This window comes from Anolis carolinensis, unplaced genomic scaffold, assembly GCF_035594765.1.
Source record: "Anolis carolinensis isolate JA03-04 unplaced genomic scaffold, rAnoCar3.1.pri scaffold_13, whole genome shotgun sequence".
In the NCBI taxonomy this organism is placed as follows: Eukaryota; Metazoa; Chordata; class Lepidosauria; order Squamata; family Dactyloidae; genus Anolis; species Anolis carolinensis.
The window spans coordinates 1,953,712-1,980,749 of NW_026943824.1; the positions used below are offsets into that span (position 1 = coordinate 1,953,712).

General features: G+C 39.1%; 1 protein-coding gene across 1 annotated transcript; it reads left to right on the forward strand.

Moving 5' to 3' along the window:
• The first annotated feature begins 501 nt into the window (after nucleotides 1-501).
• Nucleotides 502-20,329, forward strand: LOC100555955 (cytochrome P450 3A9). Its single transcript, XM_003228163.4, has 13 exons — nucleotides 502-711; nucleotides 4,336-4,429; nucleotides 4,537-4,589; nucleotides 6,259-6,358; nucleotides 6,483-6,596; nucleotides 9,030-9,118; nucleotides 10,203-10,351; nucleotides 11,396-11,523; nucleotides 12,555-12,642; nucleotides 14,594-14,754; nucleotides 15,783-16,009; nucleotides 16,803-16,965; nucleotides 18,341-20,329. Exons 1-13 carry the CDS (start codon nucleotides 641-643, stop codon nucleotides 18,425-18,427), a joined length of 1,524 nt encoding a protein of 507 aa, XP_003228211.1. The 5' UTR covers nucleotides 502-640; the 3' UTR covers nucleotides 18,428-20,329.
• Nucleotides 20,330-27,038: the final 6,709 nt, after the last annotated feature.

A 27,038-nucleotide genomic window follows, 5' to 3' on the forward strand; every position in this document is an offset into this window, starting at 1 on the left:
ACAGGCAGAGTTAGGCCTCACTTAGGCCTCTTCCACACTGCCTATAAAATACAGATTATCTGATTTGAACTGGATTATATGGCAGTGTAGACTCAAGTCCCTTTCACACAGCTTAATAACCCATTTATAATGGACTTAATGTAACGTAAAACCTTTACCCTTTACCTTAACTACCACCAATTCCTCTATACTTTATTTCCCATAGCACCAGACTTCTCCACAGCAACGCGTGGCCGGGCACAGCTAGTACAATACAAAACCCAACTTTTTATTTTGTGTTGTGTGCCATTCACAAGTAGGGAAACAATGTTGATCAAACCTCCTTGGGTTGACTTTGTTTTCTAGATGGAATTTGGAGACGACTTCTTTCTCACTAGTAGAGTAATACAACGTGATGCAACTTTCTCAGCTGACTCGGGTTTCTGAGGCAGAAGCCTAACTCCACCTCTCTCTTGTTAAACAAATCAAAACAATGCCAAGCAACCGGGTGAAATCCAGCCTCCCAGTGCAGGGCACAAGATTGCAGGAGACGTTGTGAAACTTCTGCCCTTTGCTCCAAGTGAGGAGAGGATATATAAACCCGGCAGGATCGCAACTCCGATCAAAAGAAGAGCAAGAACTCTCAACAGGTGAAGCCACCATGGAGCTCCTCCCAAGCTTCTCCATCGAGACGTGGTCATTTCTGGTCGTCTTGCTGGGACTTCTCTTGCTGTATGTATGCCATGAGCAAATTCTTCGTATCAAAGGGAGGTTTCCACACATCATTTGGGAAGGTTTTGACTGTGGATCCAATTGCAGATGGTGAGACACATGAACGGGGCAGAGCTCTCTCTTTTCAGCAATATTTGTGCAATTGCCTTGTGCTGAATCTTCCTGTGTTTTAGACAGAGCTTGGAAAGTTACTGTATATACTCGAGTATAAGCCTAGTTTTTCAGCCCTTTTTTTAAGAGTGAAAAAGCCCCCCTCGGCTTATACTCGGGTGAGGGTCCTGGTTGGCTTATATTTGGGTCAGCTTATACTCGAGAATATATGGTACATTTATTATTTTTCTCTATTATTATTGGTATTATTACATTTATGATTTTTCTCTATTATTATTGGTATTATTACATGTATTATTTTTCTCTATTATTATTAGTATTATTACATTTATTATTTTTCTCTATTATTGTTGCTACTATTACATTTATTATTTTTCTTTATTATTATTGGTATTATTACATTTATGATTTTTCTCTATTATTATTGGTATTATTACATTTATGATTTTTCTCTATTATTATTGGTATTATTACATGTATTATTTTTCTCTATTATTATTAGTATTATTACATTTATTATTTTTCTCTATTATTGTTGCTACTATTACATTTATGATTTTTCTCTATTATTATTGGTATTATTACATTTATGATTTTTCTCTATTATTATTGGTATTATTACATTTATTATTTTTCTCTATTATTATTGGTATTATTACATTTATGATTTTTCTCTATTATTGTTGCTACTATTACATTTATTATTTTCTCTATTATTATTGGTATTATTACATTTATTATTTTTCTCTATTATTGTTGCTACTGCAGTAGAGTCTCACTTATCCAAGCTAAACGGGCCGGCTGAATGTTGGATAAGGGAATATGTTGGATAACAAGGAGAGATTAAGGAAAAGCTCATTAGGTTATGATTTCACAAATTAAGCACCAAAACATCATGTTATACAACAAATTTGACAGAAAAAGTAGTTCAATACGCAGTAATGCTATGTAGTAATTACTGTATTTATGAATTTAGCACCAAAATATCATGATGTATTGAAAACATTGACTCCAAAAATGTGTTGGATAATCCAGAACGTTGGATAAGCGAGTGTTGGATAAGTGAGACTCTTTCTCCCCATAGAAACTTCTCTAAAAATATGGAGCATCTTAAGGCCGTATAACCCAGAATATCAAGGTAGATAATCCACAATATCTGCTTTGAACTGGATTATCTGAGTCCACACTACCATATAATCCAGTTCAATGTGGATTTTATACAGCTGTGTGGAAGGGGCCTTAGGCTCCTTCCACACTGCCCTATATCCTAGGATCTGATCCCAGATTATGTGCTTTAAACTGGATTATCTGAGTTTCCATATGAGGACGAGGAAACTATAAATCAGTCAATAAACAAATATGCAAAGCGAAAGAGATCCATCTCTTTTCCCTTAGCAAAATGAGACCTGCTTTCAGCATTGCGGCTTCCTCACTTAATTTAATGCAAAGCGTAATTAAATTAGTTGTATTGTTATTAATTGCCATAACTAATCACGATAATTACTCCCATTATAATTGTTGCTAATTGATGGATAGAGCCCTACATACTGGTAGTATTATCGATTTAATTTCTTTATCCGTCGGATTTGTATCCCATCTTTCTGTCCGTGGGATCAAGGCAACTTTTCACCCGCACTTTAATTGTGATGCCTCAATGCTATGGAATAATGGGAGTTGTAGTTTCATAAGGTCCTCACCAAGCTACACATCCCAGCATCCCATAGCACTGAACCTTGACAAAGTGGCATCAAGGACTCGGTGTCACAGTGGATGGTGAAGCAACAGCTCCCCCTGTGGCCAGAATTGAGCATAACCTCATGAAGCCGGAAGCTGGAAAATGTTAAATTGCCTCTGTGTCTGTCTATATATGTCGTATGTCTAATATCATTGAATGTTTACCGTGTATATGTACATTGTGATTCGCTCTGAGTACCTTTCGGGGTGAGAAAGAAGGGCGGAATATAAATACAATAGAGTCTCACTTATCCAAGCTTCACTTATCCAAGGTTTTGTATTATCCAACGCTGTCTGCCTTTTAGTAGTCATTGTTTTTGTAGTAAATATTGCAATGTTTTGGTGCTAAATTCCTAAATACAGTAATTACTACATGACATTACCGTGTATTGAACTTCTTTTTCTTGTTGTGACTTAACTTTCTTCTTGTTTACAAGTTTCACTCAGTGCACTTTGCCCAGCTCATTTTATGTTTTTATTGCTGTGTTTTTCATGTGTTTTACAATGATTGTGATATTTTTTTTATGCCTTTGAAATTTATTTGTGTGTTTTTGTATTCGATATTTGCATTTGATATCACTGTATGCTTGTTTTATATCTGTGAGCCGCCCCAAGTCCCTCTGGGGAGATGGTGGTGGGGTACAAAAATAAAATTATTATTATTATTATTATTTTATTATGACACAGCAAACAAGATAGATATGCTGGATTTCATATCACAAAATCACAAGTCGAACACTTCCCAAGTGTCTAGGACTGTGTGATGTATTTTCGGATGATGCGTGCAGATCCCAGTCGGGTGGCCTTTTGCAGTTGGCAGATCGTGATTTTGTCAATGTCTATTGTTTCCAAATGCCGGCTGAGATGTTTTGGCACGGCACCCAGTGTGCCCATCACCACCGGGACCACCTGCACTGGTTTCTGCCAGAGTCTTTGAAGTTCAATCTTGAGGTCCTGAGAGCGGCTGAGTTTTTCCTGTTGTTTTTCGTCAATGCGACTGTCACCTGGGATGGCAACATCAATGATCCAAACCTTTTTCTTTTCCACAACTGTGATGTCTGGTGTGTTGTGTTCCAGAACTTTGTCAGTCTGGATTCGGAAGTCCCACAGTATCTTTGCATGCTCATTTTCCAATACTTTTGCAGGTTTGTGATCCCACCAGTTCTTTGCTGCTGGGAGGTGGGACTTGAGGCATAAGTTCCAATGAATCATTTGGGCCACATAGTTGTGCCTCTGTTTGTAGTCAGTCTGTGCGATTTTCTTACAGCAGCTGAGGATATGATCAATGGTTTCGTCGGTTTCCTTGCACAGTCTGCATTTTGGGTCATCAGCTGATTTTTCGATCTTGGCCTTAATTGCATTTGTTCTAATGGCTTGCTCCTGGGCTGCAAGGATCAGGCCTCCTGTTGTTGTTGTTGTTGTTGTTGTTGTTGTTGTTGTTGTTGTTATTATTATTATTATTATTATTATTATTATTATTATTATTCTGTCCATTTCTTGTAAAACATGATGTTTTGGTGCTTAATTTGTAAAATCATAATGTAATTTTATGTTTAATGGGCTTTTTTCTTAATCCGTCCTTATTATCCAAGATTTTCGCTTCTCCAATGTTCTGCCCGCCCGTTTATAAGTGAGACTCTACTGTACTGTAAATAAAATAAATACATTCTATAATGTAGACACACCCGAAGAGAAAACATTCGCTTGCAGCTCTTAAAGCTTGAAGGCGTCGTATAGGGAGATAAAGCCTAATCTTCTCTCAATCTCTCTTTCTCTCAGATACGGGATCTGGCCATTCGGTGTGTTTGGCAAACTAGGCATCCCGGGTCCCAGGCCCTGGCCTTTCTTGGGAACTCTCCTTCAGTACCGCAAAGTAAGTCCTGGAAGAACCTGAGCCTTCCCTTGGTGAACGTTCCCAAAGCGTCCAGCTCCATCGGATCCGCCAAGGCGATTAATGGTCTTAAATGTTTTTCCCCTTAGGGTTTTGTGAAGTTTGATAGCTGGTGCTTCCAGAAATATGGGCGAATCTGGGGGTAAGTGATCTTTTATTACACGCTTGTATTTCTCAGGGCAGCCACCGTCCTATCGTGGCCATAAACTAAGCGCAAGGAGGACGCGTTCTCTCCCCGTCCCTCAAAAAAAGCCCGTAATCTGTAATTGGATCAGTTTGGTGGAATCTCTGCTAAAGGCTCCAGCGAGCTATCCATGTTTACCACTGGCGGTCCCGATATTCTATTGCTTACCGTATAAACCTCTGTAATCCTCTCTCCATTTCTCTCTCTCTCTCCCTCTGACTTTTATGTCACTGCATTTCTCTGCTGATTCACACAACAGGAGAGTGTGGTTGGCTGGTAGTTAGCATTCGAGCTTAGTGCAAAACTCCATCTGTGTAAGTCAGACTTCTCAGAGCTATACTTACTAAAGGTTTCGGATTCTAGTTCCCACCATCCCCAATTACGCTCAGGAAACAATCAGGGCATGCTAACACCTCCCAACAAAGGATCTCCCCAGGCAGGAAGCAGCCAGGCTTTGAAGCTGCAAGGCTATTCAGTGCTAATCAAGCTGGCCAATTGCTACCTTCACACTTGCCTCAAGCAGACAAGAGTTCGTTCTTTCTCCCACCCTGGACATTATTCCACAGATATATAAACCCCACTTGCTTAGTTTCCAACAGATCTCACAACCTCTGGGGATGTCTGCCATAGATGTGGGAGAAACGTCAGGAGAGAATGCTTCTGGAACATGGCCAGACAACGCGGAAAACTCACAGCAACCCAATAGTGAATCCTATTAAAATGAAGTTCGTTCTTTCTCCCACCCTGGACATCATTCCACAGGTATATAAACCCCACCCAACACAGGATTCCCCCAGGCAGGAAGCAGCCAGGCTTTGAAGCTGCAAGGCTATTCAATGCTAATCAAGCTGGCCAATTGCTACATTCACACTTGTCTCAAGCAGACAAGAGTTCGTTCTTTCTCCCACCCTGGGCATCATTCCACAGGGATATAAACCCCACCCAACACAGGATCCCCCCAGGCAGGAAGCAGCCAGGCTTTGAAGCTGCACAGCTATTCAATGCTAATCAGGCTGGCCAATTGCTACATTCACACTTGTCTCAAGCAGACAAGAGTTCGTTCTTTCTCCCACCCTGGGCATCATTCCACAGGGATATAAACCCCACCCAACACAGGATCCCCCCAGGCAGGAAGCAGCCAGGCTTTGAAGCTGCATGGCTATTCAATGCTAATCAAGCCGGCCAATTGCAACATCCACACTTGCCTCCAACAGATAAGAGTTCTTTTATTCCAAAGATATATCAGCCACACTTGCCTAGTTTCCAACAGATCTCACAACCTCTGGGGATTCCTGCCATAGATGTGGGAGAAACGTCAGGAGAGAATGCTTCTGGAACATGGCCAGACAATGCAGAAAACTCACAGCAACCCAATACTGAATCCTATTAAAATGAAGGACTTTCGGCCCAAGAATAGCACAGGATTTGACTGGAAGATCTAGAAAATACTCACACTCTTCTAAGTCCTCCAGTGCAAGTCCATAGTCAACGTCCAGCACACCACAGAATTGCATTTTAGGACCTAGAAAATGTCTCTCAAGAGCATATTGTTTGAGATGTGGATACAAGAAAGTGTACTTCAAAACACACCGTCAACTGAATTTTCACACACTTCTTCTTAATTCAGGATTTATGATGGCCGGCAACCTGTAATGGCTATCCTGGATCCTGCTATTATTAAAACAGTGCTCGTGAAGGAATGTTACACCACCTTCACCAACCGACGGGTAAGCATCCGAATTTTTTTACATTAGTACATATTATGGACGGAGCTTGGAGCCAAGGATCTTTTTGAGTGAAATTGGGGTTTGTAAAGGAGCGAACAACTTCACCTTCCTTTGTCACTTCTAGAATTTTGGTGCAACTGGGGTCTTGAAGTCGGCGATTTCCTTGGCGGAAGACGAACACTGGAAGAGGGTGCGGACCGTGCTTTCCCCAACCTTCACCAGCGGGAAGCTAAAGGAGGCAAGGAAAAGATTCATATCCATAGTTACAAATGTATATCCTATAGTTCTTATTAACAATCACTACATAGTCATGATCATGGCAGAAGAGTAAGCAATGCATAAGGATCATAAAAGCTCTGCAGTCCTGCCGTTTCAGGCAGCAGCTGCTGCAAGTGACAGAGATCTGTTTCTTTGTCGATTGGAAAAGAGCAGACTGACATTTCCACAAGTGATTTCTGTCAGAGTATTTGCAGCGCAGCAGTAGTTGGATGGAAGCAGAGGAACGCAGAATGAAGACACACACACACACACACACACACACATATGAAGGTAAGTCTGTCCATATTTCTTATATCTTGGATTTTATTTAACCATTCTTTCTCGTCCGGTATCTCCTTTTTCTTCCAAAATTTGGCATAGCAAATTCTTGCCGCTGTTATTAGGAGGTAGAGTAATTTGTCTTTATTTTTATCCATTTATAGCTCATATATGCCTAGTAAAAATAATTCCGGTTTATGTGGTATTTTTATTTCTAGTATTTTTTCTAACCAACCTTCTTAAAGTGGACTTTGGAGTTCATTTGTTATGATGATTGTCATATATAAGAATCCTTGCATACATTCAGGATATTGCTGCATTTCGTAACACCGTTGGTTTGGTTGTCGTTTTATTGCATTATATGGCATTGTGTTGCCTCGTGGGTCTGTTTTCGGAACGAAAGGCGAGGCAGGGCTCAAAGAAATGTCAGAGTATTTGCAGCGCAGCAGTAGTTGGATGGAATCAGTGGAACGCAGAACGAAGAGACACTCAGAGACATTGGTAAAACTATTTACAAAGTTTCACTGTATGTAGCAATAATAACACAAACACAAACGACAGACGAACACAGGACTGCTCTGTTCTCCAACAGAACTTGACTCAAACTCTAGGCAGACAGAACTCAACTGAACTGATGCAATCATTATTCACAGACACTTGTGTCTGGATACTCCCTAGTTCCAGCCACACATCAAGGTCATCCTAGCTTCTTGGCAATTAACTCTTTCCACATTATGGTACATTCTGGATGATGCAATCAGTTGCAATACAAGCACGGCACAAATTGCATTTAAACACTATCAATACACAAATCCCACATTAACAATCTCCTCTATGAGAAGGGATTGCAAAAGGAATCCTTCTTCTAATGCATTGGAGACTGTGGACAGGAGAGGACTGAAATGTCAGTTGTATCTAAGGCGGTATTTGAGGAAGTTTCAGTCCAGTAAATATTACGTCCTTGGTTAAGGACCTTATCACATTGGGATATTTATATCAGTATGAAGTCTGTATTTTTTTAGGACTGGAGGCATACTGTATTGGGACGGGGTGCATACTCTCCCCATCATACCCAATTATTATAATGCTTACGATTTGAAAATACTATTAGGGACATGGCAAAGACCAGTAGCTTACTTGTCTAAACAAATTGAAAAACGTGGCCATCCTTTTGCCATGTTGTCAGTTAGTTTTTGTTTTGTCCCTATGTATGAATACTTTGCTGGCTATGTCAATTAACTGGGACAAATTCATTCCTGAAAATCCATCCTGCTTTTGTAACTTTTTACAGAATGAGTAACAAATGATGTATTTAATAAAGCTGGCCCATCTTTGGATTCAGGGTCATGGGGACTATATTTTCGATAGGCTCCCAACAATACTGCTCTTTGGCTCATCACATCGTAGTAAATCTTTAAAAAAACATGATTAAAATCCCGTGTGCAATTACAACATTTCCGCAATGTTTTGCACATGGATTCCAACAGATCACTGACGGACTGAGACAAACATCATGTGATAGGTCCCATTTGGAATTGCATTCAAAGAGTGTCATAAATCCAGTATATTGCAATGTGATAAAGTCCTAAATTAGCTAAGTAGCTGCTATAAAAACTTGCTCATCCTCTTTGTTTAAATGCTTAATTGGGACTCAAGGAAGTCCAAAGCCGTTCTGTGTAAAGGGTTGACCACAGCGGGCATCCTATCCCAAAAGCATTGAAAAAAATGGGCCATTTATTGGCCAAAATGATGATGGGAAGTGTCATGATGGGACATCAGGTTGCCATTTGGGATGTTATATTAATAAATGCATAGGTACCATATGTGGATGGGCATTGTGGTTGTTAGACATGGGGATGGTCTAAGATCATTGGAATGGGAAATATAATCACTCTGATCCAAATTACACAAACCAGATGGTTTTGGTCCAGACATTTCCTGATGGAGAGCATTTTTAGCAAAAAAAAATAAGATGCTGAAAATGAAAACAAAGATGCACCAGACACAAACACACCCCACCTTGGTGTTGATGATGATTTATCCGTCTCCCGCAGGCTTGTTGGAACTCATTTGCAGGTAAGGAGGGAAACCATCTGCAGATGCTGAAAGGTGCACCTGTCGATTTGTATTTCAGATGTTCCCCATTATAAAGCACTACGGGGAGGCTTTGATGCGAAATGTTCAGAAGAAAGTGGATATGGACGAGCCTCTGGTTGTGAAGGAGTAAGTCACTTGGGCTTTGGGGGAGATCAGCGTTCAGACCGGAGTAAATTTTTACCCATTCTGGATGAGCAATAGCCTTAAGACTAAATGCACAATTTTGGTAGGGGAATAGCTGGAAAGCCAAAACAATATAGGCCCAGTGTAAACAAGATGTTACCCACAAGGTTATAAAAGGGATGTACATAACGTGGTGATACGACACATGCTTTGTGCCAGAAATGGAGAATCACAACTATACTTACTGTATATCCTCGAGTATAAGCCTAGTTTTTCAGCCCTTTTTCAGGGCTGAAAAAGCTCCCCTCGGCTTATATTCGAGTGAGGGTCCTGGCCAGCTTATATCTGGGTCAGCTTATACTCGAGTAGATAGGTAATCAGAGTTGGACAGTCTCATCTTATTAAAGTCTTATTATTATCTTAAATTACAGGTTTATATACAGTAGAGTCTCACTTATCCAACATAAGCGGGCCGGCGGAATGTTGGATAAGCGAATATGTTGGATAATAAGGAGAGATTAAGAAGAAACCTATTAAACATCAAATTAGGTTATGATTTTACAAATTAAGAAATAATGTAATTGTATTAATTTATTATTAATTTTTTATTTTTGAAATTTACTAATAGCTGCTGCATTTCCCACCCTCGTCTTATACTCGAGTCAGTAAGTTTCCCCAGTTTTTGTGGTAAAAATTAGGTGCCTCGGCTTATATTCGGGTCGGCTTATACTCGAGTATATACGGTAATAGCTGACAGTGGAAGATAGATAGTGCCTTCCCTGGACTGTCTCATTATCACGTGTAATGTCTTGCTCTCTTGCCTACAGATTGAAGGTTCATCTTGATAACATGCTTTGTACACAGGGCACATCTACACTGTAGAATGAATCCAGTTTGGCACCACTTAAATGTCCATTGCTCAATGTTATAACGTTGTGAGAATTTTAATTTTGTGAGATGCCAACACATTTGAGCATAGAAGGCTAAAGACCTTGTCAAAATACAATTCCACAAGGCACTTGCTCCTTGAGCTTTGTTAACCTTGTCTCTTGTAGAATTATTATATCATTGACTTTCTCTCCCACAGTGTCTTTGGTGCCTACGCCATGGATGTGGTCACCAGTACCTCCTTCGGGGTGAACATCGACTCCATGAATAATCCCAAGGACCCTTTTGTCAAAGAGATCCAAAAACTCACCAAGTTTCGCTCTTTTGATCCTCGTATCATTCTGTTGTGTAAGTCCGCTTCTGGCTTTCTAATTATCATATATACTTGAATTTAAGCCGACCCGAATATAAGTTGAGGCATCTAATTTTACCACAAAAAAACTGGGAAAACATTGACTCAAGTATAAGCCGAGGGTGGTAAATTTCAGAAATAAAAATAGATACCAATAAAATTACATCAATTGAGGCATCAGTAGGTTAAATGTTTTTGAATATTTACATCAAGCTTTAATTTAAGATAAGCCTGTCTAACTGATCAAATCATTATTCTCATCTTCTTCAATGTAAATGTGCTTGTATATCCTTTTAATAATAATACAGTAAAATAATACATGTAATAATAATAATAATAATAATAATAATAATAATAATAATAATAATAATAATAATATGCGCATTGCGTGCCATGCCAAAAGATCTCAGCCGGCATTTGGTAACAATAGACATTGACAAAATCACGATCTGCCAACTGCAAAAGGCCACCCTGCTGGGATCTGGGTGCATCATCCGAAAATACATCACACAGTCCTAGACACTTGGGAAGTGTTCGACTTGTGATTTTGTGATATGAAATCCAGCATGTCTATCTTGTTTGCTGTGTCATAATATAATAATAATAATAATAATAATAATAATAATAATAATAATAATAATAATACAGGAAAATAATACATGTAATAATAAACAGAGTAGAATAATAAACGTAATAATAATAAGATCAGAGTGAAATAATAAATGTATTAATAATAATAAAAATAGAGTAAAATAAATGTAATAGTAGCAACAATAATAGAGAAAAATAATAAATGTAATAATACCAATAATAATAGAGAAGAAGAATAAGTGTACCATATATTCGTGAGTATAAGCTGACCCAAATATAAGCCAACCGAGTATAAGCCGAGGGGGGCTTTTTCCGTCTTAAATAAAGGGCTGGAAAACTAGGCTTATACTCGAGTATATACAGTATTACCTTCTTTTTGGAATTCCCGAAAAAGTGTTGAGCTCTAGAGACATGTCTTCCTTTTCCCTGGGCGTTTCTCTTCTTTGCAGTTACTTTCCCAATTCTCCGAACCGTGTTTGAGGCGCTGAACATCCAAATCTTCTCCGCAGAAGCCGTAGACTTCTTCACAAGGTCATTCGCCAAAATGAAGGCAGGGCGAGCGGGGGAGACCAAAGAGGTAAGCACTGTTTGAAGTGAACAGCTTGGGCATGAAAAGTGTCTTTTCCAAGGACAGTTGCCTGCTGTTGGGGACTGGAAACTTGTGGAGTCCAGGATGACACCCAACACCAAACATCCCTTTGTTTTTTGCCAGGCTGTTGCTTGTGCCAACTTATGTTAACACTTGCGCATGTTCCACAAGTTGATAAAGTTCTACCATGGCAGTGACCATCTTGCTCAGAAGAATCAAGGAGCTGAAGCCCACAAAGCCGGGCTTTGTGGGGCCGGGCTGTGGCGCAGCTGGCTAGTAACCAGCTGCAATAAATCACTACTGACCGAGAGGTCATGAGTTCAAAGCCCAGGTTTGGTTAAGCCCCCGACCATTAAATAGCCCGGCTTGCTGTTGACCTATGCAGCCCCGAAAGACAGTTGCATCTGTCAAGTAGGGAAATTTAGGTACGCTTTATGCAGGAGGCTAATTTAACTAATTTACAACACCATAAAACTGCCAGCAAAACACGAGGAAAGGAATGAGGAAGTACAGCCACTAGTGGATGGTGCAGCAACAGCTCCCCCTGTGGCCGGAATCGTGAAGCTGAAAAAATGTTAAATGCCTCTGTGTCTGTCTAAACTGTATGTTGTTTGTCTGTTGGCATTGAATGTTTGCCATATATGTGTTCATTGTAATCCGCCCTGAGTCCCTTTCGGGGTGAGAAGGGCAGAATATAAATACTGTAAATAAATAAAATAAATAAATAAAGTTAACTTTTGTAGGATCTGACTGAGCCCGAGAACGACTTCTGTAAATAAAAAACACATTTAAATTTTTTATCAATATGGAAACGAGATGGAGGTGTGCTCTGAACTCTTTATGAGCAAGCATCCTGTCTGGAATTTGATACATCCTAGAATAGGGACTATTGCTTCAGAACACCTAGTCTTCAAAAACAAAAAAATGCTTATCTTCCATTTATAATTTAGTTGGGGCCTAAACTGGATTTTCCCTCCACGTTCTCCCTCCTTCCACGGTTTCCCTTCATTTCAATCCAGGGTCGAGTGGACTTCTTGCAGCTGATGATTGACTCCCAGACTTCCAACGGCCACCACCAAAGCAATGGGATTGATCATACATATAAAGGTAACCTTGGGCACTGTTGAGATTGTCTCTAAAAAATTGAATTGAGCTTCTGGGAAGCGGGGAGGTTCAGAAAACATTCCCAATGCGTTCTGGATATGAATGTAATTGTATTTATTTTTTCACTTCATGGGCAGAGATGGCTTGTCATTGTAACTGTCCAGGCCAAGTCCCACCCTACACTAGAAGTCTATACACTATATCATCATCATCATCATCATCATCATCATCATCATCATCAATTAATTACTTATTAATCGCCCTCCATCCAAGATGCTCTAGGCAATTTACAAGATATAGCCATCCTTCCTGACCTTTGACTTCCATGTGTTTGGGACTTCTACTCCAAGAAGCCCCACCCAATTTGGCCAACTCTCAGGAATTCTGGAGGCTGAAGCCCAAAAATACCTGGAGGTCCAAAGTTTGGGATCCACTGCACTATAGTTATGGTCCGTCATGTTGAGGAACATTAATGGTCACCCTTGGTTCTTGGAAACTGGTTGCCTTGGAAAACTCGATGGCATAGCTTTGTTGGCTTGCTTGCCAGGCAGAAGCCAACTGGGCAAAAGTTGTGAGCCTTGACCATTGAAGAGACCTTGATTCCCCGAAACCTCAAAACCAACGATGGCAAGAATAAATCCATATGGCCAGAGCAGACAAGGACTAGATCAGTGGTTCTCTGTCGGGGGATGATGGGGTGCAGAGTGGATTCCAAAAACACATCATCCTCACCTCACCTCCTTCTCCAGACTGTATTCCCATGCTGAGAAAACAGCACTGGTCAAACAAAACTCCAGCAGACGAAGTCCAACTGTTGATTAACTTTATTTACATGTCTATTTACAGTTTGCATTTCTTGGCTTCAGAGCATAGCTTTCATAGTCCATCTTCAGAGAAAGCTCAAGCCGAACTCCACAGATAAGATAACACACACATTCCTCTGTCCAGAGGAAGTTCCAACCCTCAAAGGCAGGAAATCAATCCTGATAGGTCATAACAATCACAACAGGCTGTCAGTCAAAACTAGCCTGCTTTTAAGTATTTCATTACTGAAAATACACACTCTAGCTCATCAGCAGTAAACACTTGATTTACATTTCATACAAATACAACCATACTCCAACATTCTCAACCTATGGATCCTCAGATGTTTTGGCCTAACAACTCCCAGAAATCCTAACAGCTGGTAAACTGCCTGGTATTTCTGGGAGTTGTAAGCCAAAACACCTGGGAACAGGTAGACTAGATGATTTATGATGGTGTAACCAGGATAACTACCCTTTTCTGACATTACGTAAAGAGGCAACATTTTACGCAATGGTATGTGGATCCAGCCATGTACTTTCCTGTCTCCTTCTCACGGGTATCTTCTGTCTGTCTTCATTCTTCTCTTTCTCTGGCCTCCCTTTAACTTTGATTTCTCATTCCTCCTTAAGAAAATACTGGTAGGACTCGATGTTCCTCCAGTTTCATATGGGATCTTTTTCATGAGTTAGCAGTATCTTTTTAAAAGAAGCTCTGATCCCTGTTGACAGAATACACAAAAGCCATTGTGAAGTTTTCTTTGGTGTGGTCTCCAAACACATTCTGCCACGGCACAAAGAAAAAAAAACAGTAGTGAAAAGTTTCCTCTTCTTTTTTTTTTTTTTTGACAGACCGCTGGATTTAAAAATAAAGGGCAAAAAGCAAACAAAAACACACAAGGTGTGTGTTTCATGTATTTATATCCTTTTCTTTCTCCCTTTGATTGCATCGACTATTGTTGCTATGGTATAAGGCGAATACGGCAGTGTCTTGGCAGCGTTTCTAGGTACACAAAACCGCAAAGCAGGGATCATTTGCCTATTGTGTGAACGAACAATCTTTGCATGCCAAGAACGGCACAAACACAGATAATACGCCTACTGTGCATGTAACACAATTTGGACTTCCACATTCTTGCTTTTGTTCCCAGGCTTGACCGACGACGAAATCCTGGCCCAAGCCTTTATTTTTGTTTTCGCGGGGTACGAACCCACCAGCAACTCCCTCGGTTACATGGCCTATATGTTGGCCACTCATCCAGATGTTCAGCAGAAGCTTCAAGATGAGATCGATTCTGTCCTACCCAACAAAGTAAGAGTGATGTGTTGTCGAAGCCTTTCATGGCCGGGATCACAGGGTTGTTGTATGTCTTTCGGGCTGTGTGGCCATGTTCCAGAAGTATTCTCTCCTGACGTTTCGCCCACATCTATGGCAGGCATCCTCACAACCTCTGAGGATGCCTGCCATAGATGTGGGCGAAACGTCAGGAGAGAATGCTTCTGGAACATGGCCACACAGCCCGAAAGACATACAACAACCCAAAGTAAGAGTGTGTTGGTTGTATGTAGGGAATGGTTGGCTTCTGAAGGATAAATTCGGGGATCCTTTTCGGGCCATTAAGTAACTTTAGTTTTGGAAAAACGATGGGTGATGGAAAAGGGCCAAGTTAAAAGTAAAGGACTTGGGGTAGATATATATATTTTTTAAAGTTAATGCTGCATAGGGTAATATTCCGCTTTAAATTAAACTGAAGACTTGGATGTTTCAGCAGGCCTTTGGAGATACAGTCATTAATTAATCAGCCCCAGAGGGTTCTTAATAATCTATCCTGTATTTATTACGGTTTTACGGCCCGGGGCTGTGGCGCAGATGGGAGAGCAAGCCAGTGCAATTAACTGCAATAAATCACTGACCAGGAGGTCATAGGTTCGAGGCCCACTCGGAGCTATGTTTGTTTGTCTTTGTCCTATGTTAAAAGGCATTGAATGTTTGCCTATATGTGTAATGTGATCCGCCCTGAGTCCCCTTCGGGGTGAGAAAGAAGGGCGGAATATAAATACTGTAAATAAATAAATAATAAATAAATACCATTTATGTGTTTTAAATGCAATTCTTTATCCTGTATTTTTGTTTTAATTGATATATTGTGTTACTGTTTTATCTTTTTTTTATATTGTGATTTGTATTATGTTGCTTTTTTTTGTCCTTACGTTGTTTGGGCCTCTGCCCCATGTAAGCCTCCCTGAGTCCCCGCAGGGAGATGGTGGTGGGGTATAAATAAAGTTTTATTGTTATTATTATTATTATTATTATTATTATTATTATTAATTATCCCAAAGGCCCCACTCACATACGATGCCATCATGCAACTGGAGTATCTCGACATGGTGTTGAATGAGACGCAACGGCTGTATCCTCTCGGCGGGCGGATCGAAAGAGTCTGCAAGAAAGACGTTGAAATCAACGGGGTGACGATCCCCAAAGGCGTGGTGGTCATGATCCCTCCTTACAATCTCCACCGGGATCAGGAATACTGGCCAGAACCTGAAGAGTTTAGACCTGAGAGGTAATCTCTCTTTCTTAGTAAAATTATATATCCTGCAGGTAAATAGATAGACAGATAGATAGATAGATATTTTTCAGAGATGGATATATGTTCTTTGGATATACATTATATATTTTATCATTATTTATTTACAGTGTTTATATTCCGCCCTTCTTTCTCACCCTGAAGGGCATTCAGGGCGGATCACATTATATACATATACGGCAAACATTCAATGCCCATATACACATAGGACAGAGACAGACGCAGAGGCAATTTAACCTTCTCCTGAGGGGATGTTCGATTCTGGCCACAAGGGGGAGCAGCTGCTTCATCATCCACTGTGACGGCACTTCCTCATTCCAACGTCGTAAATTAGTTAAATTTGCCTCCCCACTTTATAAGTGGTACCTTATTTCCTATTTGATAGATGCAACTATCTTTCGGGTTGCTAGGTCGACAACGAGCAGGGGCTATTTTTTTATTTTTAATTGTCGGGTGCTCACCCCGCCACGGGCTGGCCTCGAACTCATGACCTCATGGTCAGTGATTTATTGCAGCAGGCTGCTCACCAGCCTGCACCACAGTCCCTATACAGGGACTGGATGTTGAAATTGCTTCCCACGGCACAATGTTGTGTGCTACAACTGCGCCTTGTCCAGTCTGTGTTGCACATTGACCTTTGCGCACTGCAAGACAATACTCAGCCGTTGACACATGTTGCGCCATGTTGTTATTCTGCATGGATGAATTGCCAAGTGGGATATTTACAGCACACTCTCTCCCTTTCTCTTGTCATTCTGAATATAACCAGGTTCAGCAAGGAGAACAAGGAAAGTGTGGATCCTTACACCTACCTGCCTTTTGGAGCCGGTCCTCGGAACTGTATCGGGATGAGATTTGCTCTCGTCACCATGAAAGTGGCGATTACCATCCTCTTGCAGCATTTCTCCTTCAGAGTCTGCAAAGAAACACCAGTGAGTAGAATGAATTTGTATTATTTATTTCGGAATGTTTGGTCCTAACGGCTCTGATTGTCGTGCCAAATATGTCATGCTTTGCCCAACCCTGATTTTATAATGTAAAGTGGGAACGGGCAACACTGGTTAATAGTGATGGCCACAAGATACTTCCTTGGGCTTCGGAACAAATTACAAACCAAAGGTAAAATCCTAAGCTTTGCAACATCAAGCTTGTAAACTAAGTCACACTAACTGGCCTGGATTTAGATGAGGAAAATCTGAGCCTGACATTCAAATCACTGCATTGCGTTAAGTCTCCACCAAGTTCTGGGAACCAGTTAATAATAATAATAATAATAATAATAATAATAATAATAATAATAATAATAATAAGACCACCCTGCTGGGATCTGCACGCATCATCCGAAAATACATCACACAGTCGTAGACACTTGGGAAGTGTTCGACTTGTGGTTTTGTGAAACGAAATCCAGCATGTCTATCTTGTTTGCTGTGTCATACAACGTCGTTGTGTCAATAATAATAATAATAATAATAATAATAATAATATCATCACACAGTCCTAAACGCTTGGGAAGTATTCAACTTGTGATTTTGTGAAACGAAATCCAGCATATCTATCTTGTTTGCTGTGTCATAATAATAATAATAATAATAATAATAATAATAATAATAATAATAATAATATCACACAGTCCTAAACGCTTGGGAAGTATTCAACTTGTGATTTTGTGAAACGAAATCCAGCATATCTATCTTGTTTGCTGTGTCATAATAATAATAATAATAATAATAATAATAATAATAATAATACATCACACAGTCCTAGACACTTGGGAAGTGTTCGACTTGTGATTTTGTGATACGAAATCCAGCATATCTATCTTGTTTGCTGTGTCATAATAAAATAATAATAATAATAATAATAATAATAATAATAATAATAATAATACATCACACAGTCCTAGACACTTGGGAAGTGTTTGACTTGTGATTTTGTGATACGAAATCCAGCATATCTATCTTGTTTGCTGTGTCATAATAAAATAATAATAATAATAATTTTATTTTTATACCCCGCCTCCATCTCCCCGGGGAGACTCGGGGCAGCTTACAAATACAAAACAAACATACAATAATATCAAATACCGAAAAACACGCAAATGAAAATTAAAAGGCATAAAATAAAGTCACAATCAATGGTAAAACACAAGTTAAAATGCAGCGATAACATTAACATTAGTTCTTCCCATTTCAGTGATATCACCAAGACGTCGGACCCAGTTAAATGAAAAGAACTGGTGCTATATTGGGCCAACTGGTACCTCAATGCATTCTCTCTTCCCTTTTCTTTCTTTCTTTGCTGCAGATTCCTCTGGAGCTGAGCTCTCAAGCATTTTTAGTGCCAGAAAAGCCGATCGTTTTGAAGTTAGTGCGACGAAATAATCTTCAGTGAAGGGTGGGATGAAGCCCCGCTGCGGGTCTCTTGCGGTCATCTTTGTAGTGAATGCCGTTGCTTCGGAAAAGCTGCTTTATTGTTATTTTCATTTTCATTTTTTTTTTTGCACTACAGTTTTCAGAATTTTTCGCCAGCCTAGATATGGAGCCTAGGCATCGTTGTGGATTTATGCATTGTCTGTATGCGGCACTTTATTTTGTTAGCTGCCCCGAGTCTCTTCGGGGAGGTGGTGGCAGGGTAGGAATAAAAGTTTATTATTATTAAAATTTAACATTCAAAGCGATCTATAATTACAGTTGTATAATAATAATACTCGGGGACTCGGGGCGGCTTACAGCAAAATCAAATACAAAGCAATGATAACATACGAAACATCAAAGAACAACAACAAAACCAATAACAAAATATACACAATAACCGGGGGGGGGGGGGGAAACACACACACACACACAACGCGGTATTAAAACATTGAGTTAAAAACAATGAGGTTGCAATAGTGGATAAGCAAGGTGCACATTATGAATAACAAATTCGTAAATATATTGTATCTAGCAATGCTGGCCAACCCTCCAAGGCCAACAATAATATCCATTCAAAAATTAATTGATTGATTGTTGCTCCCTAGTCCTCCTCTTCTGCATATGCTAAAGTGGGTTTTTAATAGTTTTGTGAAGGAGAAGAGGGAAGGGGACATTTTTATCTCTTTTTGGGGGGAGGGATTAAAAAAAAAAGCAATTGCAGAGAAGGTTTTCTCTCTCAGTCCCACAAGCTGTACTTGAGACGGAGGTGGGACTGAGAGTAGAGCCTCCTCAGTTGACTGCAGTGCCCGAGTAGATCTATAAGACGTGATGAAGTTCTTCAAGTAGTTTGAACCCAAACTGTTTAAAAATAATGACCAGCACTTTGTATCTAGCCCGGAAGATTCACTTCACTTTATTTCTTAATTAGTCGCTCTCCACCAGAGTGCTCCGAGCGACTTACAATTTAAAATATCATTTCACAATATAAAACATTCAACAATGACTATTTGGCCAATTAGATCTGATTACTTAAATGCACAGCCAAACAGCCAAGTTAGTAATCTGGCTGCTGAGCTCTGTACCAATTGAAGCTTCCATAGAATCATAGAATAGTAGAGTTGGAAGAGACCTGTTGGGCCATCCAGTCCAACCCCATTCAGCCAAGAAGCAGGAAATCTCATTCAAAGCACCCCCGACAGATGGCCATCCAGCCTCTGCTTCAAAGCCTCCAAAGAAGGAGCCTCCACCACACTCTGAGGCAGAGAGTTCCACTGCTGAACAGTCCTTCTTTTTTCGCCGCCGCATCACATTGTTGGCTCATGTTTAACTTGTTGTCCACGAGGACTCCAAGATCTTTTTCACTTGTTCCGAACCGTTTTCAAAGGCAGTCCCACGTGGTAGTCCAAATGGGATGTGACTAAGGAATGGACTACCATGGCCAAGTCTGGTGTCTCAAGTTATGGGTGCAGCTGACACATAAGTTTTAACCTTCCGACTGACCTTGTCTGGATTGAATTTCAACTTGTTATCCCTTATCCAGTTCGTCACTAATGACACTGATGTTCAGGGTCAGGATATGAGATTGTCCTCAAATTCCTTAATTGTAATAAGCCAGGCATTAACACAAGAAATGAACATTACAAAGCCTGGGAATGTCTCCCTCATGGAGATGGGGTTGTGGGAATATACTGATGCAAAATTGCCTTGAAATTGTAATAAACGGTGCATTCATTATGAAAGTACGAATGAGGATGTCTGGGACCGAATCGCCATGATATGATTGGCCATGTTGTATATAGAGTTGTAAAATTGTCTTGAAATTCCTTCATTGTAATAATAAAAATGTATTAATGTAAGAAGTAAAAAATGGGAAATATTATTTATGTATTTATTTACTTATTTCCATCCTTTATATGCCACCCTTCTCACCCGAAGGGACTCAGGGCGGCTCATAATCTGGCATAATTCAGTGCCACTATACAGTACAAAGAGATAAAACATAATAATAATAATAATAATAATAATAATAATAATAATAATAATAATAATACGACTTTATTTATATACCGCCCTATCTCCCGGATGGGACTCAGGGCGGTTTACAGTCATAAAAGCAACACAAACATTACATAACAACATAATACACATTATTAAATAAAGTAAAATAATACAATTATAACAATAAATCACACTTACATGACCAGATCAAGGGGACGGGAACCATAAACCCAATATATTAAAATGTATCATTTTAGGCTAGGGAAATCTTGTGCAATATATTCAGGCTCAGCAATTAAAACCATTAAACAATTTAACACAATACAATAAATAAGTTTCAAATGGTACAATATAAAATAATTAAATCCACAAAGCCTTGCACGTAAACCTTAATTCTGCCCGTTTGGCATGTATCTGACTGTAACAAGAAATTCTTGATAGGATTCACAGTTTGTCTGGTTATGCTGGTTTGTGATGACAACTACTGAACAATCTATGTATATAAAAATCTAATGTGCATTTTTCCCATGGAGTAAACAACAAAACCACTAGACCAAATCATGCCAAATTTGGCCACAAAAGACATAGTCATCCAATCTATGTCTTTCAATCAAAAAAACCTAGAAAAATAAAGTCCAAATAACAGAAAACCCCGCATTGCTTACTACGCATGCGCAGAGGTCCCCAGGGAACTGAAACAACTACATTATCCAGAAGACCTCATAGCTGTATGTGGAGCCTAATACCACTTTTAAAAAATGTTGCCATGATGGAACAGCCTTGCAGCTTCAAAGCCAAGCTGTTCCCTAAGCAGGGGGATCCTCCGTTGGCTACCTTGAATATCACTGAACAGCCTTGCAGCTTCAAAGCCAGGCTGCTTCCTAACCAGAGGGATCCCTAACCACCAGATTATGCCACAGCAACGCATGGTCAGGCACAGCTAGTATATAATAAATGTTCACTTTTTTGTTCAACAATAAATGTGAATTCTTCTTCATGGAAAAATAAGACATCCCCTAAAAATAAGACCTAGCGCATCTTTGGGAGCAAAAATTAATATAAGACACTGTCTTATTTTCGGTATTATTACATTTATTATTTTTCTCTATTATTGTTGCTACCATTACATTTATTTTACTCTATTATTATTATTATTATTATTATTATTATTATTATTATTATTATTACATGTTTTATTTCACTCTGATCTTCTTCTTCTTCTTCTTCTTATTATTATTATTATTGCATTTATTATTTTACTATATTTATTATTACTTGCATTATTTTCCTGTATCAATGTGGATTTTATATAGCGGTGTGGAAGGGGCCTTGGTTTTCCTTTGCATATATTTGGAGACACTTTAACTTAGGATGTATCTACACTGTGGAACTGATGCAGTTTGACACCACTTTAACTACCATGGATGAATGCTATGGGATGATAAGAGTTGTAGTTTCAGCCCATCAACTGCGAAATCACATTGGTTGCTCACCAGATTATAAATCCCAATGAATTTTTGGATATGTCATATTTTGGATTTCCAAAATCTTTCTCTCTCTTTTGTAAGCTTCTTCGTGTTTCATGTGAGGAGAAAGGTGGAATATAAACGAAAAGCAAAAATAAATATAGAAGTTGCGCTAGAAGGTGCTCAGACGATGCCTTACCTTGGATTCAAGCAAATAAATCCCCCAAAAGCAGAGAATCAATACCACGGTGCTGCACCCTGAAGCATCAGGCAGTTAGATGTGGAAAGATTAGAAAACAATCTTTCAAATGCAGAGAGGCCTTCGAAAGCGTATTTCATTCTTCAGCTTTGGGAACCTGAGCTGCTTGGATTACTCTTAAGCAAGATCTTTTTCAAATACACGCCTATTTTATTTGCACCTCCAGCTAAACCTGGATCATTTCCCGACACCTTCTTCTTTGTAGCGAAATTATTAGAGAACTCTATCAGGAGACAAATCCCACCTCGAAAAGGAAGACTCCGAAACCGAACCTCCTTCTCTTATTGTCAATCCCTTGTTCAGATGATGTGATAAATCCATTTAATCTACGGTTCAGGTTCTCCTCATTCGGAGATGCCTTTGCCCTTGCCTTTGGACTATGTAAGATCGACCCATTTGTTTAACTCACTGTATTGAATGAGTTGGGGATTGAAGAGAAAAATAATAAAATACACACAACACCCATGCTAGGTAGGCACGGGAATTTCTTCGCTCGCGGCTTCCTCCAGCTGAGCAATGGGACCGACAGTCTCCAAGGCAAGCAGTTAGTTCCGATCCTCAAAACAAGACAATTAAAAAACATGTCAATTAGAATAAATGAAAATTATTATAAACTAATTTGGAAGTGGTATTTAACACCGAGAAGGTTAAATATTATGAATAAGAATAATAATGAAAAATGCTGGCGAGGGTGCCAGGAAATTGGAACCTACATGCCTATGTGGTGGGATTGTAAACATGTAAAAAAAATTTAGGAATTGGTCATAAGGGAAATAGAAAATATTATGAATATAAAAATTAGAAGGAATCCAGTGGAAATATTACTTTTAATTAAAAAAAGAGGATGAGAAAGATAATAGGGGAAAAAAATTAATAGACATGCTATTAACAGCAGCTAGATTACTAATTGTTGACTCCACACTGCCATATAATCCACTTCAGGTTACAGTCCGACACAACTGGACTTAATGTCAGGAAAAAAACCTTTACCCTTTACCTTAACTACCACCAATTCCTTAATACTTTATTTCCCAGACCACCAGACTTCACCGGGCACAGCTAGTAACATATAAAACGGCTCTGTATTTGAGCAAAACAATACGTTTGAGATCCACATGTGTGGGGCTGATTGGGGTAAATTGTAGGGGTGACAATGAAATATGATGTATACATTCAGTTTTTATCATATTTATTTATTGTATCGTTACAAGTGTTTTATCTAATTTTTGTATAGAATGTAATCAGGTCTTTTCAAGCCTGGTCGTTTGGCTTGGTACTTTGATATGGCCTAAGTGCTAATCAATAAAATGTTCTTCTTCTATATACAGTAGAGTCTCACTAATCCAAGCTAAACGGGCCGGCAGAAGCTTGGAGAAGCGAATATCTTGGATTATAAGGACTGATCAAGGAAAAGCCTATTAAACATCAAATTAGGTTATGATTTTACAAATTAAGCACCAAAACTTCATGTTATACAACAAATTTGACAGAAAAAGTAGTTCAATATGCAGTAACGTTATGTTGTAATTACTGTATTTATGAATTTAGCACCAAAATATCACGATATACTGGAAACATTGACTACAAAAATGGCTTGGATTATCCAGAGGCTTGGATAAGCAAGGCTTGGATTAGTGAGACTCTACTGTATTAACTTTTACAGGTTTGCTTATATGTTTTGAATCTTTGGATCATGTTTTCTCTCCTGTTTCCAATGTAACCAAAACCATTCTCAAGCGACAAAAGCATTTCAAAATAGCAACAAGTATCTCAAGTGTTTTTTTTTTGAAGTAGCCAATATTTTGCTAGGTTTTTATGTAACTAAAACTTTGTCAGGTTTCCCCTTGCAAGTAACAAAAAAGAGATCAACTTTTGAGAGGAACCACAAAGTAACAAACGTGGCAACGTGCCATGCGATCGGTTATGCAACGCGGAGCTGCTTTTGAAACAAGGACTCAAAGAAAGGAAATCTTCCCCAACTGGGCCCCAGAGCTTCTCCTTTGGCTTTTTCTCGGCTTTCTTTCTTTGCCTTTGGCAATGGCAACGTGAACTCCGGCGACCCGCCTGCTTGCATAAGTTGTTGCCCTGGGACTCAACTTTCCCGACCTCCCTGGTTCAGAAACATGTTGACAGATACAAAACACTGCCAGTCACAAGGGGAAGTCACTTTGTACTTAAGACTTTTGTACTCAAGGGAATTAAAGGTAGAGGGCAGATATGATAACAACGATATACAGAAGCTATAGTCCTTACGCATTAGTATATTTATTACACATAATAAATATAATGATATATATCCATAATGACCAGAATGACTGTAAGTGGACTTACTATATATCCTGTGGATACTTTATATCTCAAAACAAACTTGAGATACTTCTTGCTATTTTAAGAATGACAATGATTTTGGTTACATTAGAAACAAGAGACAAAACATGATCCAAAGATCCAAAACATATAAGCAAACCTGCAAAAGTTAATACCGTATATACAGTAGAGTCTCACTTATCCAACACTCGCTTATCCAACGTTCTGGATTATCCAACACATTTTTGTAGTCAACGTTTTCAATATATCGTGATATTTTGGTGCTAAATTTGTAAATACAGTAATTACTACATATCATTACTGCGTATTGAGCTACTTTTTCTGCCAAATTTGTTGTCTAACATGATGTTTTGGTGCTTCATTTGTAAAATCATAACTTAATTTGATGTTCAATAGGCTTTTCCTTAATGCCTCCTTATTATCCAACATATTCGCTTATCCAACATTCTGCCGGCCCGTTTATGTTGGATAAGTGAGACTCTACTGTACTCAAGTATAAGTCCTTTTTTAGGGCTGAAAAAGCTCCCCTCGGCTTATACTCGAGTGAGGATCCTGGCTGGCTTATGGTCGGGTGGGCTTATACTCAAGTATATAGGTAATCAGACTTAGACAGTCTTATATTATTAAATTATTATTATTATTATCATCATCATCATCATCATAAATTACAATGTTATGTAAATATTCAAAAACATTTAACTTATTGATGCCTCAAATAATGTAATTTTCTTAGTACAGTAGAGTCTCACTTATCCAATATAAACGGGCCGGCAGAATGTTGGATAAGCGAATATGTTGGATAATAAGGAGGGATTAAGGAAAAGCCTATTAAACATCAAATTAGGTTATGATTTTATAAATTAAGCACCAAAACGTCATGTTATACAACAAATTTGGCAGAAAAAGTAGTTCTATACGCAGTAATGCTATGTAGTAATTACTGTATTTATGAAATTAGCACCAAAATATCATGATATATTGAAAACATTGACTACAAAAATGGCTTGGATAATCCAGAGGCTTGGATAAGCGAGGTTTGGATAAGTGAGACTCTACTGTATTTATTTATTACAACACTTATATCCCGCCTTTCTCAGGACGGCTTACAATAAACACACATATAAAAATTATACAGTACACATAAATCAGATTAAAAATTATTAATGTACATCAACATTCATAAAAACATTGTATTACTGTTTTATCTTTTTTATATTGTGATTTGTATTATGTTGCTGTATATTTTATGCTGTTTGGGCCTCTGCCCCATGTAAGCCGCCCCGAGTCCCCGCGGGGAGATGGTAGCGGGGTATAAATAAAGTTTTATTATTTTATTTTATTATTATTATCTATACGGAGCCCTGGTGGCGAAGTGTGTTAAAGCGCTGAGCTGCTGAACTTGCAGTCCGAGAGGTCCCAGGTTCAAATCCCGGGGGCTGAGTGAGTGCCCACTGTTAGCCCCAGCTCCTGCCAACCTAGCAGTTTGAAAACATGCCAATGTGAGTAGATCAATAGGTACCGCTCCGGCGGGAAGGTAACAGCACTCCATGCAGTCATGCCAGTGGCCACATGACCTTGGAGGTGTCTATGGACAACGCCGGCTCTTCAGCTTAGAAATGGAGATGAGCACCAACCCTCAGAGTTGGACACAACTTGACAACGTCAGGGGAAACCTTTACTTTTGCTTATCCGTAATGACCAGAATTCCTGTAAGTGGACTTATATTGGTGAGAATTAAAATTGTACCATAACTCAATGGGTTAAACTGCAGGAATGGAGATTTCACCTGATGGGAAGAACTTCCAGACTGTAAGAAGAGCTGTTCAACAGTGGGACTCTCTGCCTCGGAGTCTGGTGGAAGCTCCTTTTTTAGAGGCTTTTAAACAGAGACTAGATGGCCATCTGTCAGGGGTGCTTTAATTGTGCTTTTCCTGCATGGCAGAATAGGGTTGGATGGCTCCTAGGGTTGTTTCCAATGCTATGATTCTATTAATTTATTTATTAGCGATATTTATATCCCGCCCTTCTCACCCCGAAAGGGACTCAAGGCAGTTTACAAGTTATATTTACATACAAGATATTATATTATTAGTATAGCACAATATAAGCACTATATAAGCATTATATATTATTATATTGTACTACTGGCTGTGCCCAGCCACGCGATGCTGTGGCAAATTGTGGACAATAAATAAATAAATATTAAATATAATAATATAATAATATTACTATTAATAGATAATATGAAATATAATAAATACATTATTATATATAATAGTAAATATAAGAAATAGATATTAAATATAATATGAAATATTATATTTAACGGAATGGCCCCGTAGCTTCAAAGAGTGGCTGTTTCCTGAGGTGGGGGAGAAATAGTGGTGAGGGGAATGGGAAATGGCCGTGAGTGACGCGGGGGTGATGATTGTGTTGTAAATTTTTTAATTTGGGGGGTTTGGGGTTTTGCTGTTTTGTGCGTCGCCGCGACGCCAAAAGCCTTTTATATATATAGATATGACTATATTACATGTAAT

What these genes read in the sequence shown, in the direction of transcription:
- LOC100555955 (XM_003228163.4), top strand. Translation starts at nt 641, where the DNA reads ATGGAGCTCCTCCCAAGCTTCTCCATCGAGACGTGGTCATTTCTGGTC. An exon ending in AAATATGGGCGAATCTGGGG is followed by an intron (nt 4,590 to 6,258) that starts GTAAGTGATCTT and finishes TTCTTAATTCAG; the next exon opens with GATTTATGATGGCCGGCAAC. An exon ending in GATTGATCATACATATAAAG is followed by an intron (nt 12,643 to 14,593) that starts GTAACCTTGGGC and finishes TTTTGTTCCCAG; the next exon opens with GCTTGACCGACGACGAAATC.